Source organism: Martes martes, assembly GCF_963455335.1.
Source record: "Martes martes genome assembly, chromosome: X".
NCBI lineage: Eukaryota > Metazoa > Chordata > Mammalia > Carnivora > Mustelidae > Martes > Martes martes.
Genome location: NC_137897.1, coordinates 11,952,651 through 11,969,685, shown reverse-complemented (window position 1 = coordinate 11,969,685; position 17,035 = coordinate 11,952,651). Strand labels below are relative to the sequence as shown.

Genomic DNA, 17,035 nt, shown 5'->3' with positions numbered 1-17,035 from the left:
TCTTAGCTTGGTATCAAGGATAGCTCTCTCCTTAACACAGGCAGGAAAACAAAACAGAAGTCGAAGCACTGGCTTGGGGGGGGTGCGGGTAGGAGAATTTAGTGTGATGGATTGTTTTGACATTCGATTTGGACTGATTTGGGTATTGGGGGCCATGGCTCTAAAGTACACTTCAAATACTGGAAATTGTGATAACCATAATAATATTCCTGGTGCACTGTAGAATATCAAAAGTTTAAATGCATGTTCATAGCTGTTTTCCTCGAAGATGGAATATCCAGGTAGACTGTTCCATCTGAGAGCTCAAAACTGGCCCATACTGGGTAGTTAGTAAGTGGCAACTACCGTGACACCAAGACTTGTATGTCTGCATTACAGAACAACGGGTCAACAAACACCAATCCAACTCTCTCCTCAACAAATGCTGGAAACTGACATGGTAAGAGCATAGAATGAGACCAACACTTGGCAAGGACAGCCACATTTAGACTAGGAAAAGTAAGACGTGACAGCAAAGGAAACAAACTAACGATCAAATAACACGACCCAGGGTGACACATATCGCTGACAACAGAAGTTTCAAGGGTAACAATCCAAGAGAATCCGAGCTGCCAGGGAGCTTCATAGAAGGGTCCTCTGGTGCTTTGCCCTGGAGAATTAGCAATGACTCCCACATTTAAGTCCATCTTCCAAAGCCATCTACAAATAGACTATACGCCTTTTCCACATCAATACTTTTCTCCATTTATATGGACAACTCAGAGCTAATAAGGGGTTCAAATTTCCTAGAAGCAATCTAGCACAATCCTAGGTTATAGTGGAAAGTTAAAAAAAAACTTGAATTTTCAAAGTTAGGCCACCTTTACAGGAAATGAGCATCACCACATCATAAAACACACCCGAAGACAAAACAGCATTCGAAAGAGGTGCTCTTAAAGATTCAGACCAGTCTCAGGGTGCCTGGGTGGCTCAGTCGTTAAGCGTCTGCCTTTGGCTCGGGTCATGATCCCAGGGTCCTGGGATCGAGACCCGCATCAGGCTCCCTGCTCAGCGGGAAGCCTACTTCTTGCATTCCCTCTCTGGCTGTGTCTCTATTAAATAAATAAATTATCTTAAAAAAAAAAAAAAGATTCAGTCTCAATGTATCAAGTGCATTTTAGAACTAATTTAGAGAGCTTGCAACATTAAATATAAATGTGTTGTATAAGAAACTTTTAAAATAAACACTTTTCTCAACAGAATGTAATCTAGTTACTTGGAAAAGGGTGGACTATAGGTAAATGCCTAATTTCACCTGTCCATAAAGACATGAGAAGTATTTTCTGTACCTTTCCTTTGAGTGAGGAGGCAGCATCTGCTACCCTTACTCCACATTAGACAAACACAGTGAAAGACTGCATTAGGACAAACAAAGGGTTTGGACTGAAAAACAGGGAAGCAACAAAGAAAAGCCTAGGCCCAGATGGTCTCATGGGTGAACTCCACCAAACATTTAAAGATGAATGAATGTTAATTCTTCCTAAACTCTTCCAAAAACAAAGAAACAAACAAACAAAAACAAAACTGAAGAGAAGGGACACTCCCCAATTCATTTTATATAAGGTCAGCCTTTACCCTGATATTAAAGCCAGATAAGGATACTATTAGAAAACTATAGGCCAACATCCCTGATGAATATAGCTGCAAAAATTCTCAACTAAATACTAGCAAACCAAATTCAATAGCACATTAAAAAGATCACAGACCATGACCAAATGGAATTCATCCCTGTGATGATGCAAGGATGGTTCAACATACACAAATCAATAAATGTGATGTTCCACATTGATAAAATAAAGGAGAAAAATCATGATCATCTCAACAGGTGCAGAAAAAGCATCTGACAAAATACAACATCCATTCATGATATAAACACTCAACAAATTAGGGACAGAAGGAATATACTTCAATGTAATAAAGGCCATACATGACAGACTCACAGCTAATATCGTACTCAACCATTAAAGGTTTAAAAGCTTTCCTTCTACTAGAATTCCTAGCCAGAGCAATTAGGCAAGAAAAATAAAAGGCATCCAAATCAGAACGGAAAAAGTAAAACTGTGTCTGTTTGCTGACAAAATGATCTTACATATAGGAAATCCTGAAGACTCCACCAAAAACCTGTTAAACTCAGTAAAGTTTCAGAATGTGAAACCAACATAAAGAAATCAGTTCCATTTCTATACACTAACAATATCTGAAAAAGAAATTAAAAAAAACCAATCCTAAATTTACAATAGCATCAAAATCAATAAAATACTTAGAAATAAATTTAGCCAAGGATATAAATGATCTACTCACTGAGAACTAAGACACTGATGAAAAACTTGAACACAAAGTGGAAAGATATCTGTGTTCAAGGATCAGAAGTTAATATTATTAAAATGTCCACACACCCAAAGCCATCTATATTTAATCCCTACCAAAACCCCAATGGTATTTTTACAGAGATAGAAAAAACAAACCTAAAATTTGAATAGAACCACCAAAGAGCTGGAATAGCCAAAGTAATCTTCAGAAAGAACAAAACTGGATGGAGGCACCATGCTCCCTGACTTCCAACTATATTACAAAGCTAAAGCAATCAAAACAGTATGCTACCAGCATAAAATCAGAGACACAAAGGAAAAGAGTTGAGAGCCCAGAAATAAACCCATACACTATGGTCAACCAATATTTGACAAAGGAGCCAAGAATACTCAATGGGGAAAGGACAGTCTCTTCAATAAATGGTGTTGGGAAAACTGGACCCCTCTCTTACCACTATTCACAAAAATTAAAGACTTAAACATAAGACCTGAAACCATAAAAACTCCTGGAAGAAAACACAGGTAAAAAATTCCTTGAGGGGCACCTGGGTGGCTCAGTGGGTTAAGCCTCTGCCTTGGGCTCAGGTCATGATCTCAGGGTCCTGGGATCGAGCCCTGCATCAGGCTCTCTGCTCAGCGGGGAGCCTGCTTCCTCCTTTCTCTCTGCCTGCTGCTCTGCCTACTTGTGATCTCTGTGTGTCAAATAAATAAATAAAACTTAAAAAAAAATTCCTTGAAAGCAGTCTTGGAAATTTTGGTTATGATACCAAAGGCACAAGCAACACAAGCAAAAATCAACAAGAGGGACTACACTGAACTAAAAAGCTTCTGTACATCAAAAGAAACAACAAAATGAAAAGACAACTATGGAATGGGTAAAAATACCTGCAAACCATATACCTGATAAGGGGTTAATATACAACATATATAAGGAATTCACACAATTCAAGAGCAAAAAAACACATATAATCCAATTTAAAAATGGACAGAAGACCTGAACTGACATTTTTCCAAAGACCTACATATAGCCAACAGGAACATGAAAAGGTGCTCAACACCACTACTACTCAGGGACATGCAAATCAAAACCACAATGAGATGTCATCTCACCTGTTAGGATGGCTACTATCAAAAAGACAAGAGATGACAAATGTTGGCAAGGGTGTAGAGAAAAGGGAAATACTGGGCACTGTTGGTGGGAAGGTAAATCAGCAGTTACTGTGAAAACCAATATGGAGGTTTCTCAAAATTAATAACAGAACTAGCATGTGATCTAGGAATCCTACACTTCTGGGTATATACCTGAAGATGATGAGATCACTATCTAAAAGAGATACATATGCACTCCTATATTCACTGCAGCATTATTCAAAATAGCCAAGATATGGAAACAGCCTAAGTGCCTACTAACAGATGAATGGATAAAGAAAATGTGGTATAAATACACAATGCAATATTATTCAGTCATTAAAAAAAAAAAAAAAAAAAAAGAGGGGCGCCTGGGCGGCTCAGTGGGTTAAGCCTCTGCCATCAGCTCAGGTCATGATCTTAGGGTCCTGGGATCGAGCCCTGCATCGGGCTCTCTGCTCAGCAGGGAGCCTGCTTCCCCCCCTTTCTCTGCCTACTTGTGATCTCTGTGCCAAATAAATAAATAAAATCTTAAAAGAAAAAAAAAAGAAAGAAATCTTTCCATTTGTGATAATATGGATGGACCTTTAGGGCATTATGCTAGGTGAAATAGGCCAGACAGAGAAAAGACACTGTATGATCTCACTTATATATGGAATCTAAAAAAGCCAAACTCCTAGAAATAGAAAGTGGAGTGGTGGTTGTCAGGGGCTGATGGGAAGGGGACATCCAAAGATAATGGTCAAAGGGTACAAATTTTCAGTTAGAAGATGAATGCGTTTGGAGGATCTAATGTACAGCATGGTGACTATACTTAACAATAGCGTGTCATATACTTTAAAGAGAAGAAAAAGTAGGGAAGGCCCCCATTAAAATTACCATCTCCATGGCTCTGAGAGTAGAGTGGTTAATAAGGCAATTTTTAAAATGGGTTATGTGCTCACAGCACAAAATTCTGAAGATTTTAGGTTCAACTATATGAAACTGCCATTTCTGTAGGTCAAAGAAGTATCAGTGATTTCATATAATTCAACTTAATACAAAAGAGCTCCAATCTGCAGACTCCTCGGTTCTTCTTTAGTTGAAAATTAGCAGACCCACATGGAAGCAAACTGAGAAAGGGAGGAAATACCTGGGATATTGGAAAGGGAACGCTGCAGACAGCATCACCAACTGTCCCAGTCTGCCTGAAACCTAAGTGCTTCCTGGGACACAGGACTCTGAGTGCTAAAACCACAAAAGTCCTGGGCAAATCAGGATGAGCTGGTCACCCTAAATAAAGAGGAAAACTCCAAGAGGGACTTGGAGTTCTGGCTGGGAACAAGCACAAGCACCTTAGAGAAGATTCAAGGTATATATCAAATGAACCATAGATTTTTTTTTTTAAACTAATGCTACTATCCCCTGCTGTCAAGTTACCTGCTGTTTTAGTTGTACTTCTTGCTGTTTCATTTGTTCATATTTGTGCCTCGATTCTGTTGCTTCTTTTAATAACTAGAAAACAGAAACATTCTGGCAAAATACTAATAGTAATTACAAATATGATTATAATGTCAAATGACCAGAGAGAGAGTTAGGCTTAATCCTTCCACTCATTATTTTAGCAAGAACTAGAAGCCTATAGATAAAATTTTCGGTTACATCAATTGCTCATTACCTCTTCAATCTGTTCTACTTGGTAACATTCAGGAATGTTGGAACACTTTTACTGCTTAGAAAGAGTACCCTGGAGGCCAAATAATAGGTTTATTACAAAACTCAAGGTTAAACTGTTATGTTTCAGGTGAAAATAATTAGAAGTTTGGTATTAGCAGAAAACATGACTAGGAATCTTGACATTATCTCGACGACTCAGAAATCCACTTTACTCCTTGAGAGTCAGGATGAGGCAGAGTGAAAGAGTATGGAGCAAAGCAATGAAATCAGAGACCAGTTTCTGATCACTTCTTAAAAAGCAGGGGAGAAGTGAATGAGAGCTTTAATTTATATACTTGGGTTTTCAAGAAAAAGTTATACAGTGAAACTGCATAGTAAGTAACTGTTGAAATTCAGCCCCTGAAGTAAAAAGTCACACGTAGCCCAAATAAGCCCTAAAAAGTCATTAAACCAACTATAAAGTATATACGTGCAATGTATGTATGTGTGTGTGAATATATGAAATTTATACCCTCACTTTGGAAAAAACAACGGTTTCTTCAATTATACACAGGAAAGCATTATTAATTCTCACAGAAGATGGTGCTGTATGAAGAACAGGTTTCTCTTAAGCCTAGACTCACACTCAACATGCTAAGTTCACATCATGAGGGCCACTCACAGAGCCTTCATACCAGGCTTGCCTCAAGGCCTGTGCTACTTGAGTGAAAGCTGGATGAACAGTCCTCATTGCCATAATCATTTCTCATCTTTTTGGGGGGCGGGGCCTAAGCACATAAAGTTGAATTTGCATTTGTTAAATATACATACCCAATGAGATTCCACTGTATTCACAATTACTGACAGGCAATAGAGTCTGAACATACACTCTGGGAACGAAGCTGAGTGATTAGGTATAGAGAATTCTGTTAAAGTTTTATCATAAAATTATACCAGAGTAAATCGACAAATAGGTTTCCTAGTTTCAAGTTACTTGTTTGAAAGCAAAGTATCAGGGTATATAGGAGACCAGTGTTTGGTAAGCTCAATATTAAACTGAACCGCCACATTTAATGTGCTGAATACCGGTATAATTCTTAAACTTGGTGACCATTACCAAAGTGAAATAACTGTAAGCATGAAAAAGTCAAATGAGTGCAGATCTTTCCACTAATTTGGTCTAATCTCTCCCGTGTGTCTTCTGTATAAAAAAAAGTTAAACAGAAATAAACAGCCAAATACTTTCTGACACACATGGCTTTCTCAGTCTAGAACAAAAAACCAATTAGCATGACCCAGGTGCTCTATTAATGTAGAATAAGTATTTTGAATGGCTTTGGTTACAATTTTGACAATAAATTTCTTTTTTTAAGAAAGAGAACTTACAAACTCTCTCTCTCTTTGATGTTTTTCATCAGCTTCTTTTATTAGCTGTGTCGTCTGCTGAAGCTTGGCATCCACAAGCTGTTGTTGTAATTCCTTATGTTTGAACACTTTATCAATATGCTATGGGAGAAGTAAAATTTCTTACATCACTTAATGAAAAAGGAACACAATGATGAGGAAACAACACAAATTACAATACCTTGTTTATTCTTACCCTGCTTTTCCTGCTAATACCACCATAGCTGAGGACATTGGGTCCATGAGTTTCTAGAAGAGTGAGCTTTACATCACCTTGCAAGCCCTCCTGGGTTTGCACTTGCAAGAAAGGAGCCTTCCAGCTGCTACTCTGTACCCCCTCCCTTTCAGAGGTGGACTGTCAAGGAGCCTCATTAACCATACACTTGTACTTCCTATTCCTGCCCTACAATGAAAATGAGGCTCAAAAACGTATCAAGAAAAAGATGGATAAGGAGATCAAACTGTTAAACCCACATATCAGACACATTAACTCCTGGGTATTTTTCTCCTCTTTAAGTTTCCCAAATTTCTCAGCTGGAGGCAGCATGCTATGACAATTGGAGTGGCCCCAGGTCAAGTCCTGGCTGGTGCGTGGCCTGGGGCAGATTTTCCCCTTGCTGACTCTCACTTCCCTCCTCCCAGCAGAGATAACCACATTCGCTGCAGAGCTCTAAAAGCCAATGTGGTGGTTCTGCTGTGTAAGGTGCCTGGTGCCCAGCACATATTAGACATTTGCTGAAATGTCATTACGATTTCCAAACAAAATTGTTAAGTAGTTATTTACACACAATACAGTCATCAGAACACCCCTTCTCAGATGTACAGAGTAACTCTTCCTGACGAAAGAACATCTGATAACATTCAAAATAAGACTCACATGTAATGTGCTTAAATGTACATAGTTTTCAAGTTTTCTACATCTATCATGTGGCAGATTGTCATATTAAAAACTAAAAGAACAATTTTAAGAAAATTGAGGCCTTTATAATCTAATATAAAATTTATTCTCTAGGGCAAAAAAGTTCCTTCAATAAATACTCAAAGGAAAAAAAAAGAGTGAAGAGGAAATCATTTTTTTTAAAGATTTTATTTATTTACTTGACAGAGAGAGACACCAAGAGAGGGAACAGAAGCAAGGGGAGTGGGAGAGGGAGAAGCAGGCTTCCTGCTGAGCAGGGAACCCGATGCAAGATTCAATCCCAGGATCCTGGGATCCTGACCCGAGCCCAGAGCAGACGGTTAACAACTGAGCCACCCAGGTGCCCCTGGAAATCTTCATGTTATAGACTTGAAACCGATCAATCAGTGAAACAGATGGACTTTATTTAGAGCTTGATTCAAATAGCTTTAAAAAAAAGGAGGGGGGAGACACAACTACAGAAAATTGAACGATGACTCAGTATTTAACATTAAGTAATTACTGTTAAATTTTGTTACATGTGAAAATGATAGCGTGGTGGTGCTTTAAAAAATTGAAGGTACACCCTCAAATACATATGAATGGAATGGAATAGAACACCTTGAAGTTGTATCAAAATAACCCAGGGAAAGCTGATGGAAATAAAGCTGAAACTATGATTTCATCTGCTAAAACCAGATGACATATTCTCTACTTTTAAGTTTGTAATTCTCCATTTTAAAAAGGGAGAAGGGAGAGAGAGTGATTAAGGGGCACTGGGTGACTCAGTCAGTTGAGTGTTCAACTCGTGATTTTGGCTCAGGTCATGATCTCAGGGTCCTGAGATGGAACCCTGCTTTGGACTCCCGGGCTCCGTGCTCAGAAGGGAGTCTGCTTGGGGTTCTCTCTCTCTCTGCCCCTCCCCCCATGCCCGCATGCACTCTCTCTCTCAAATAATAAAGAAACAATCTTTTAAAAAAAAGTAATTTTTTGAAGGGCTGAATGTAAGACTCTAAGTTAGTATGATCTAAAGTTTGCCTTCAAAACTGAATACAGTAACCCACAGAGGGGCCAATCTTTTTTTTCCTTTTAACCAGTTATTTTAATCTACTTGTGTAGGGTTACAACACACATAAAAGCACGTTTCCCTAACTTCAAAGGCAGGGGATGCACTGTATAAAAAGCCTGATGCCAACAGAAAGGATGGATACCTACCATTTGCATCGACATGGATGGAAATGGAGGGGATTATGCTGAGTGAAGTAAGTCAAGCAGAGAAAGAGAGTTATCACACGGTTTCACTCATATGTGGAATATAAGGAATAGCATAGAGGACCACAGGGGAAGGGAGGGAAAACCGAATGGAAGAAATCAGAGAGGGAGACAAACCATGAAAGACTCTAGACTCCAGGAAACAAACTGAGGGTTACAAAAGGGACGGGGGTGGGAGGATGGGGTAAACAGGTGATGGGCGTTAAGGAAAGCCCATGTGGTGATGGGCACTGGATGCTATATGCAACTCATGAATCACTGAACGCTACATCAAAAACTAATGATGTGCTCTATGCTGGCTAACTGAAAATAAAGAAAAAAAAACGTTTAGCAGATAAACATGTGAAAGAAATAAATTAACATCATTTTCTTTGGGAAAAAAAAAAAAAAAGCCTAATGCCTCTAATCCTGCCCATTTGGCCTGTAAAAATAAGGAGGCTTTAAAAAACAAAAAAACAGACCATCACCTGTTTGCTTTTAATTAACACCTCTGAATTTCCTGACTAGCCTGAAAAAGTCTTAGTTGGAGACCAACGACCAAGACCAGCAGGCATGGATCCTTCCAATAAGCTTTTTACTTCAGTGGGTATGAGAGTTTAGAAATAGGTTCTATTTTTCCTCTCAAATAGTATAGAACCTCCAGTAAAAGAAAAAATCTAAAACGCAGGTATAATACAACGGTAATGTAGACTGTATAGGTTATCACAGATGTCTGAGTTAGAGCATATCTGAAGGCCAAATATTTATTATTAGTCTAGATAAGGGGAAAAATCTGTATGCTAAATACGCAATCTTGTAGCATCACGTGGAAGACAAGGCGTACTTAATGCTTCTCTAAGAAGCTGCCTCACCCACCCACATCCACAGACTCTTCTCAACTATCTAAGTGACAATCCCCAAGACTCCTGTTCTCATGGTGGCTGAAGTTTTCCTAAGAAAAACCCAACTTCCACTACGCAAATATAAAACTTCTAAAACATCCTATGATGGTAGTTTTCCTCTGGCAGTGAATGGGGAGAAACTCCTGTGGATAATGAGAAGCTGTCTAAACCAACAAGATGGCTTTACCTCCTCCCTCAGAGCGTACTGTTCAATGAGCTTCTTCAGCTTCTCTCCCAGCTCAATGTTTTCCTGGCGGAGCTTGGCGTTGTGTATGTCATGTTGCTCCAGCTGCGCCTGGATTTCATTTAAAGTGATTTGGAAGTGTGCGGTGGCTTCTTTACGTCTCTCTTCCTCCTCTCGTGCCTGCTGCATGTTTTCTTCCTTATTATCAAAAAAAACTCCCATTAATGGTATAGACTTACACAGAAGATACTCATAAAAGCTGCTGCTGCTCTGGGGCTTTACTTATTGTGACCCTGAAGTGTTGCTTCTGAACTCTGATTCCCCTTCCCTTTATCTGTGACCAGAAGGTGATCATTTGATAAGCACGCAGCTTTTCCTGAATACACAACCAGAGACACAAACTGCCCTGCTGTAAAACGAGTGCTATGTGCTATTCTAAAAGCACTTAGTCTCTGGGTACTGGGGGTAGGCAAGGGTGGTTTGGCCATGTGGCTGGTGAACAGCTCCTAAGGAGCTCAGCGGCTGTTTTCCCTCCCCAGACCCAGTCTTTGCCTCAAGTCTGTTTCTGTTCGGCTTCGCATTCATGTCAGCTTCTCCTACGTGGTAATCAACTACCTCAGTGCTCAGCAGAAAACTGGCAACTCTGAGTTTCCTAAGCCAGGGCTCCAGGCAGGTAAGCTGTGGTCTAAATATCAATCTCAATTAGATTCCCCATGGCCAGGTATGAGGTCCATTAAGAAGCATCAGGCCAGGGCGCCTGGGTGGCTCAGTGGGTTAAAGCCTCTGCCTTCGGCTCGGGTCATGATCTCAGGGTCCTGGGATCGAGCCCCGCATCGGGCTCTCTGCTCAGCAGGGAGCCTGCTTCCCCCTCTCTCTCTGCCTGACTCTCTGCCTCCTTGTGATCTCTCTGTCAAATAAATAAATAAAATCTTTAAAAAAAGAAAAGAAAAAAAAAAAAAAGAAGCATCAGGCCAAGCAAAATAGTAGAAAACTGGTTGCTATCTGTCTCCACGTAGAGACAAAAGATTTACTTCAAATAGGTACACAGTAATTATAAAATAAGCCAAGCCAGTGTCAGTCCCTCCTGAAAAACAGAAAACTGAACCAACTAACCTTTAATGTCTTATTGTGACGCTGCAGTTCCCGGCAAAGAGACTCTAGTTTGCTTCTTGCCAAGATAGCCTTGCTGTGCTCACTCTGCAAGTGAACTTTCTCTTTCACAATTTGGGCTTGTTTCTTCTGCAGAATCTTCATTTGCTTCTGAACATTCCTGCTTTCCTCTAGCTAAAATTAAAAAGCACTTTACAATCAGGAAGTACAATGAAAACCTTTGAGTTACGGCTGGAGGAATTATGGAACCACATTTTCAAAAACCAAGTATTACAGTATTTTTTAAAACTTATTTTGTAACATATTACTCTGCCAACCTTCTCTCTTCTAGTCATGATAGGAAAGTAAACTAATAATTAAGGATAGGGGAAAAAACAATCTTAATCTATTTTAAAAAAAAAATCCCTACCCCCAAAGTGGGGCTCAAACTCACAACCCTGAGATCAAGAGTCACATGCTCTACCGACTGAGCCAGCAAGGCACCCCTTAATCTCTTATTAAAAATTGTTAAATGGTGTTTTTGGAAAAATTTTAGAAATCAATACCATGGACTTTTACTTTTCTGAAAAACACACAGGCTGCTCTATTGAAATGGTCCTCCAAATTAGAATAAGCTGTACTGGGGTGCCGGGGTGGCTCAGTCATCTAAGCATCCAACTCCAGATTTTGGCTCAGGTCAGGATCTCTGGGTTGTGACACTGAGCCCTGCACCAGGCTCCATGCTGGGTGTAGAACCTGCTTAAGGTTCTCTGTGTCTCCCTCTGCCCACACTCCCCTCCTCAGCTCAGGCACAGGCACATGCTCTCTAAGAGAAGGGAAAAAAAAAAAAGGGAATAAGCAGCATTCAAGTTCTTTGTGAGAAAGAGAGGAATTGCTGCAATTTTAGGTTTGGAGCAAATAAGTATATTTCAAGGTTAAATCAACGCTAACAGATTAAGACAGCAGCCTTACTGACGGTTCACAGAAAAGATGCTGAGTCAATTTCAAGAGCAAGAGTGACACCTTGTGGCCTACCAAAACACATCAAGCATCCTTAAATGCCATATGCTCACAGCTATTAAAAACATCCTTACAGAAATTCTTGCAGAAAAAATAATTTTATTTTTGTATAATACTTTTGCAAAGTAACGTTAGTATGACCACAGGTGCAGCACAGCTGCAGGAGGCTCCCCGCCTGTACAGACGATCTGTAACTCCGCGGAGAGCTGCAAGTCCTGCCTTCTCGGGCTCAAGGTGATCACAATCCAGAATCCCAGGCTCACCATTCCTTTGCTCTTCTCGTTCATCTCATTTGTGTGTGGTCCTAAAAGAACTGTTCTGGTTTCAGTTATTTTGACTTTTTTGTGGCTGGTGCAATTAAAGAACTGAATTTCTTCTTGAATTTAAATTGAGCTTAAATAGCTGCATGTAGCTAACGGCTACCATTTTGGATAGCACAACTGTAGATTATATTGCTAGAACGCATCCAAATTGTTTGCACAGATCAAGAAACAGAAAACCCTTTCTGTAAATGGCCAAAAAGTAAGTGTTTTAGGCTTTGTGGGCCACATACTCTGTTGCATTGTCGTCTTCTTTTTCTTAAACACTTTAAAAACGTAAAACCATTCTTAGCTTGTGGGCAGTACAGAAACAGCCTCGCCAGATTTGGCCCCACTGGTTACAGGACATCTCACTTAAAAAATATGTCACACACAATGTACTTTACTGACCCATTCTCAAGTCAATGGGCATTTGGGTTGTTCCCAGACTTGATTGCTTACAATGTTATGAACACTGTCCTATGTGCTCCCTGTTGTACACATGCAAGAACTTCTCTGGGTGCAAACCTAGGAGTGGGACTGCTAGGCAGTGACTCATGTTCTACTTCACATGACAATGCCAAACTCTTTTCGAGAGTGACTGGCAAATTTATTCTCCCATCAGCAACTTATAAGAGATCATGTAGATAGATGCACGTCCTCTCCAAAACTAAGTACAATCAGAATTCTTAATTTATGCCGCTGCAGTGGATATAAAATCACATCTCATTCTGGTCCAGATTTGCATTTCCCTGATTACTAATAAAGTCGAACATCTCTTTATATGTTTATGTACCTTTATGTTAAGGTATCTTTGTATCTTCATGTTTTTCCACTTCTCTAAAATGCCTCTTAATGTCTCTTGCCCAGTTTCCCATCGGGTTATTTGTTCCTTTTGTATTCATTTGTAGGTGCTCCTTAGATATTCCTGAAACTAAATATTCTGTTGGTTGTATTTGCTGGAATATGTTCTTCCCAGTTTTTTAATGTGACGTCTCATTGTCTTTTGAAGTGTCTTTTGCTGAACAGAAAGTTAATTTCAACACAGCCAATTTTTGCAATCCTTTCTCTGACAGTGCTTTTTGTGTTGTAAGAAATCCTTCCCTTGGGGCACCTGGGTGGCTCAGCTGGTTAAGCATGAGACTCTTGATATCAGCTCAGGTCACGGTCTCAGGTTTGTGAGACAGAGCCCCACATTGGGCTTCACACTTGGCAGTGAGTCTGTTTGTGGTTGGTTCTCTCTCCCTCTCCTCCCACTCCTCTCTGTCTCTTCCTAAAATAAATAAAACAGGGGCGCCTAGGTGGCTCAGTCATGAAGCATCTGCCTTCAGCTAAGGTCATGATTCCAGGGTCCTAGGATCAAGCCCCGCATCAGGCTCCCTGCTCAGCAGAAACCCTGCTTCTCCCTCACCCACTCCCCCTGCTTGTGTTTCCTCTCTCGCCATATCTCTCTGTCAAATAAATAATAAAAATCTTTTAAAAATACATCTTTTTAAAAAATCTCTTAACCCAAGTTTAGAAAAATATTTATTAATATATCTAAATAAATCTAAATATCTAAAATCTTTAAAGCTTAATTTTTGACATTTAAACCCTTAATCCATTCGGAATTAATCACTGTGTGATTAATTTCTTTCTTCACATTGTGTGTAATTTCTTTCCCATAAGGATATACACTTAAAAAAAAAGATTTATTTATTTAAGTAATCTCTACACCCAACGTGGGGCTCCAACTCATGACCCCAAGACCAAGAGTTGCATGCTCCATCAATTTAAACAGTCAGGTGTCCCAGGATATACACTTTTTAGGTTCCATTAATTTCATGAAGATGGCAAGTCTCTCCCAAATGCACCAACAGAATCCATGAAATGTTCTTCTAAATCCCCAACTGGTGTTTTTTCCCCCAATTTTTCCCAGTAAGTTGAACCTAAAATGTAATAAAGAGCCAAGAATAGCCAAGATACTTCTAACAAAAAGATTAATAAGAAGAATATATACACCTACCCCAGCAGATATCAGGATTATTATTACACTATAATAATCTACACTTGGGATGCCTGGGTGGCTCAGTCAGTTAAGGGTCTGCCTTCAGCTCAGGTCATGATCCCAGGGTCCTAGGATTGAGTCCCGCATTGGGCTCCTTGCTCTGCGGGGAGCCGGCTTCTCCCTCTGCCTGCCACTCCTCCTGCTTGTGCTCTCTCTGACAAATAAATAGATAAAATCTTCAAAAAAAAAAAAAAATCAACATCTACACAAACTGACTCAGGAATGGGAAAGAATAGCACTATAACATACTTAAGAATCATGTTACAAACCTAATGATACCCACACTTAGCAAGTGAAATGTGAGCATTTCAAGAACCCATACTATTTGGTAAACATGGAGGCCACAAGGTCTCTCCAGTAGCCCATCCCAGTTACAGTGCAACATGCCATACCATCTGTTCTACAGGACATTCTACTTATCCATGCCACAAGCACCAATGATGTCAGATGATGTTATCACAAAAAGGACAGAGGACAGTGATGGCAAAAGGGAAGTTTTCTAAATAGCCTTAGGAAGAGGTTACTCCATTGATGGTCTCACTGCTACATAACCTGTATACTCTACCTTTTAAAAGAAATGAGTGTTGTTTCAAGAAATAAAGCCTTAGAACATTTTCTGAAAACAGTACACATTTTGTCCTTTATACATTCAGCACAAATCTGAAGCAAAGAAAGGTTACTACTAGGCAAGTCTCTAATGTGTCACACATCCTAAAATGAATGTAGCAATTATTACTGGGACTTAAAAACAACCATACCCACCTACACACGTGCACGTGCACGCGTGTGCGCGCGCACACACACACACACACAATAAAAGCCACAAACAAAAACAGCCTAGACCCCTGCTACTTAAAGGGGTCTAGGCTGTGAAGGGGTGATTTAAAGGCTAAGAGCATCAACATCACCACCTGGGAGATTGTTTAAATACAGACTCTCAGGCCCCAACCCAGACCCACCAAATCAGAATGTGCCTTTTAACAGAAGTCCCAATGATACAGGTGAATCTGAGGACTGCCCTAGGCAACTATCTGCCCTTTCTTCTAATCTATTCATGGCTGTCTGCCTTCTACCATTCTTACAGTAGTCTCGTGCAGATGGAACCAATAGGAACGGTTTCCATAGACAGTGGAAGATTTCCTTTCCTGAAGCCAGCAACCTGACCATACTGTGTCTTCTTCCATCTTTGTATCTGTGACTGTTCTAGGCCATTTATACTGACGCACATGGCTTCCTGCTGCTCTGAACAGAAGGTGCTAAGCTGCAGAATGCCAGCTCTGGGGGCGCATACACACACCCCTTTGTAAAGCAAGGGAGATTAACTGTAATTCTTTGAATAATAAACAGAATTAATGTTTAGAGCTGGCCAGTGATAAAAAGTAGTATTTGTGATATGGAATATCTGCTTCAGCAACAGATGAAAATGCATAAAAATCATCAATAATTCACATAAGTTTTTCACAAAAGGCATTACTTTTAGCATTTATATTACACTTACTCATTCTAAGTTTCCCAAAACCCTTACACTTACACAAAGAGTTCTAGGACTTCCCCATTCTTCAACCTAAACAGGATGGCAGGGTTTCCATGTTGAGACTTTTCATAAATTTTAAAAGAGAATTAATGCTACTTGAAATAACATAGGCCCAAAACAAATGAGGTCAGTTTCTCTAGAAGAAGGAGAAAGAAATGCCTGGCACATAGTAGATGTGAAATAAATATTTCCTGAGACACAGTATTGTTTTAGTACACTATTTCATCTAACTCACAATTTCAACCACAATGGGTAGAACGTTTATCTCTAGAATTCCCTTGGGAAAAGTTAAATACAGGAACTACTACACCCAGACTAGCATCTACAGCATCACACTATAGTACTTCTAAGTAAGTTTTTCACTTCTAAAACTGAGTTTTAGAAAATCTATGCCCTATCTTAGCATTATAATGTCCTATAGGTATCATCTTATAAAATGAAGTCATACAAGCAGCAAAAAGCCCCAAGAAATAATATTCTCCTCTTCAATTTTGGAACACAATATAATTTTTACATCGAAAGCTATATCAAAGTATTTTTAAAAGCTTATCAAGTACATACAACATTTTGCTGCATTTCATATGAACTTTACCCCCTTGATTTAATACTCACAAGATCTGCGTATTTCTTACAGAGAGCTGCCAGCTTCTCTTCTGGAGTTGAAAGGGTGTTTAGGGCTTGCATCAATAATAAAACTTCTTTTCCTGATGATTAACAAGATAAGAGGAATAAGATCAAGTCTAACCTATAAATTCTACATAACACTAGATTTCTATGTTCTGACATCCAGAGTAAAATAATTTGTGCCTGTAGCTAGACATAAGAGATTTACCAGCTAAATTAAGAGAGCTATTTTTAAATTCTGGATTAGCAGGCACCCCTCCCTTCCCACACCTACCCCGAATTTTTTCACTCACTAATACTGCTAGCTATTTGTAACTCTTGCTGAAGTCTTAAAAATTCCCTTGCTTAACCACTGATGTCCAAGCTAAGACAAAGAGCAAGTTACAAAGGGAAGAATATTTTTAAAAGCTTCCTACCCAAGTACAAATATAGAAGCAAGTTCAAAGAGAATTTCAGCTGGTACTCTCTAAGACGCACATAAATCACCTGTGGCATGTATTTTTTCTATAAGCAATTTAAATAACTTCTGATCATTTAGTAAGCACCTTCTGTGTGTTAACCAAGTTTAGTGTAAATAAAAGGGTGTCAACGTAAGTTCTTTCCCCCACAGGAGGAGCTAGGAACGGTATTTTAAAAATCTTTGGCAGGGAGAAGCAGGTGGCTGAGATAGAG

At 39.5% G+C, this 17,035-nt stretch overlaps 1 protein-coding gene across 1 annotated transcript in view; it reads right to left on the bottom strand.

Moving 5' to 3' along the window:
• Positions 1-17,035, bottom strand: part of TXLNG (taxilin gamma) — a 55,527-nt gene that overhangs the window by 6,858 nt on the left and 31,634 nt on the right. Inside the window, exons 3-7 of the mRNA XM_080794740.1 lie at positions 16,352-16,443; positions 10,864-11,034; positions 9,754-9,948; positions 6,498-6,617; positions 4,896-4,970 (exon numbers count right to left, since the gene is read on the bottom strand). Of these exons, the coding sequence (XP_080650866.1) occupies positions 4,896-4,970; positions 6,498-6,617; positions 9,754-9,948; positions 10,864-11,034; positions 16,352-16,443 (653 nt within the window). The remainder of the gene's footprint in view (positions 1-4,895; positions 4,971-6,497; positions 6,618-9,753; positions 9,949-10,863; positions 11,035-16,351; positions 16,444-17,035) is intronic.